The sequence below is a fragment of the Priapulus caudatus genome, unplaced genomic scaffold (assembly GCF_000485595.1).
Source record: "Priapulus caudatus unplaced genomic scaffold, Priapulus_caudatus-5.0.1 Scaffold1708, whole genome shotgun sequence".
Lineage (NCBI taxonomy): Eukaryota > Metazoa > Priapulida > Priapulimorpha > Priapulimorphida > Priapulidae > Priapulus > Priapulus caudatus.
In genome coordinates, this window is record NW_014578769.1 from 24,950 (window position 1) to 27,532 (window position 2,583).

The window sequence follows — 2,583 nt, forward strand, 5'->3', positions numbered from 1 at the left end:
AAATCCAATCGCCATATATCTTTACTTCGGCAAGTTCGCAACACACACCGGGTAATGACCGCATGAATCGAAGACCACGTACGTACGCGTATGATAGACTCAAGAGCATATAAAGCGTATATATATATATATATCATATTATACCCTTCTTTATATGCTCTTGATAGCATATATGCAGTCATGTGAAGGGACAAGCAGACAGACTGTTGTTGAATGCACGGAAGAGCCCGCATATGGCGAGATGAGTTCATTTCCTCTACCTCTCCCATTACGATTGAGGAGAGTGGATTATATATATATATATATATATATATATTATAGAGAGAGAGACGAGAGAGAGAGGAGAGAGAGAGAGAGAGAGAGATCTGTATTACTTGTTCTTCGTGTCGGCCTGCGACAATGTTGCTGTCAGATGTTTTTTTCGCGAGCGCGCAGCAGCTGATATCCCCATCCGTTACGCCGTTACGACATTAACGACTCCATCTTCCCCGCATTACGACTCCGCGGTGCACTCAGCACGGACGTGTCTCCCCCTCCTCCTCCTCCTCTCTTCCCTCACTTACTCTCCCTCCCCGCTGCCCGTCCGCCCTCACGCGTCACCTCGTGTTCACTTCCCGCTATTTAAATTCTCGCGTATGCTTCACAACGCAGCGGACCGAGGACTTACGCCGCCGATGCAATCAGATATAGGCGTCAGCGACATCGACAGCTGCTCACTTGTCAATGGAGCGCCACCTGGCGGGAACCTCGGTCGCCGCAGTCCCACAAAACAAGATTACCTCCGCCATTCGCAGTAAACAAAATTTTGCAGTTTCATTATTCCGATAGACAATATTTCAACGCGGCAGGATGTTAGTTGGGGAGCTGCATGCTTGCTGCTTGCGGCCAGTGCGTCTATGGTCTTCTTGGTCCCAGCATGTCCAGTGTGTCCAAACGCTGCGTTCTTGCGGCCATGGGCCATGCGTATCCGTTTTTCATACAGCCAGGTCTCCACACAGGAAATATATATATATATATATATATATATAGTACAGGTCTCTGTTACACGTGTATTTGTACAGATGAGCAGAGAGAGATTGCTTGTATCCAGTTTCCATGGTTTCCACGATTTCCACGGCGCAGCATCCTCACGCGACAACTACGTGATCCAACATAAACTGTAGATAGGCGGTCTGGTGGAGAACCCTCGGCACCTTGACCTGCACGCGGGAAAGAAACAAAAGAACATCACACGGACTCGCCGCATTGACTTAGCTGGACAGCTGCTGACATCCAAACTCACTCGACAAAAATTTCCTACATAAAAAATCGCTTGAAAGTGAATGTGTGTGTGTGATGATAGCTCACAGAAAAGTTTTCCTCCAAATTTTTTTTCTCTGACAAAAACTATTGCTTGATAGATCGTTAAAAGAGGCATATCCTCCATGGAATGATCATACATGGAATGATCATGGAATCCTCCATGGAATGATCATACAAATTATGAGGTGGTTTGCATGTCATGAGCATAAGTTTAGGCAACACGAACGAACAAAAAGCCTAACCATAGGTACATGAATCTTAGCCTAACCACAGACACTCGCTAACCATAAACACCCACTAAACTAAACCAAAGTTACCTACTAAACTAACTCACAAACACTCACTAAACTAAACCACAGTGACCCACAAAACTAACCCACAGACACCCACTAAACTAAACCACAGTGACCCACAAAACTGACTCGCAAACCAGGGCCGTAGGCTGAGCAAATTTCTAGGGGGGCCAGGATTTCAATGAGTGGGTGAGAAACAGGTGGGGGGTCTGGGGTCCTCCCACAGAAAGTTTTGAAAATGTAGATCGCAGGAGATGGTATTTGAGGCACTTTTGAGTACATCTACAGCCTTCATTCTGACTACGACAATTCTCTTTTAGTAGAACTTTTTATCTTTTTTTTGCTCCAAAATCTAGGGGGCAGCTGCCCCCCCCCCGCAAGCTACGGCCCTGCAAACACCCACTAAACTAAACCAGTTACCTACTGAACTAACTCACAAACCCTCACTAATCTAAACTACAATGACCCACCAAACTAACTCACAGATCTATACCCAGCAACCCCTAACCACATTACTAAACCCTACAACACAGCCGACAGAGTGCCATCTAGTAGCGGACGACCCACCTGGTTGGCCGACGCCTGGGTGCTGGTGAGCAGGAGGCTGCGGAACTCGTGGAAGCTGCCTGGCTTCACGATGCTTATCGACATCGGACCGATGCTGCCCTTGCTGCGGTATGACTCGTAGACGTATGACGTCGTACGCAGCATGTCGTCCAGCTGTTAGCGAGAGCAAGAGGACAGATCACACACCACGTGTGATACACATGCAGAGGATGGACGGATAGAGGGATGCGTGAAGGGATGGATGGACGGATGGGTGCGTAGGTGGATGGATGGATGGATGGATGGATGAGTAGATGTACGTATGGATGAATGGGCACAGATGGAAGTGTGAACAGATAGATAGATAGATGAATGGATGAAAAGATGGATAGATGAATGGATGAAAGGATGGATAGATGACTGTATGAATTGGTGTATGGAC

General features: G+C 47.0%; 1 protein-coding gene across 3 annotated transcripts in view; it reads right to left on the minus strand.

Annotated features, from left to right (window-relative positions):
• Window positions 1-741: 741 nt before the first annotated feature.
• Window positions 742-2,583, minus strand: part of LOC106817379 (GH3 domain-containing protein-like) — an 11,623-nt gene continuing 9,781 nt past the window's right edge. For 2 of the 3 annotated variants that reach the window (XM_014822042.1, XM_014822044.1), the window contains 2 exons: window positions 2,163-2,315; window positions 742-1,199 (listed from right to left, as the gene is read on the minus strand). In XM_014822042.1, coding sequence (XP_014677528.1) covers window positions 1,128-1,199; window positions 2,163-2,315 — 225 coding nt within the window. In that variant the 3' untranslated portion in view covers window positions 742-1,127. The remainder of the gene's footprint in view (window positions 1,200-2,162; window positions 2,316-2,583) is intronic. The other variant, XM_014822043.1, reaches the window with a different exon arrangement.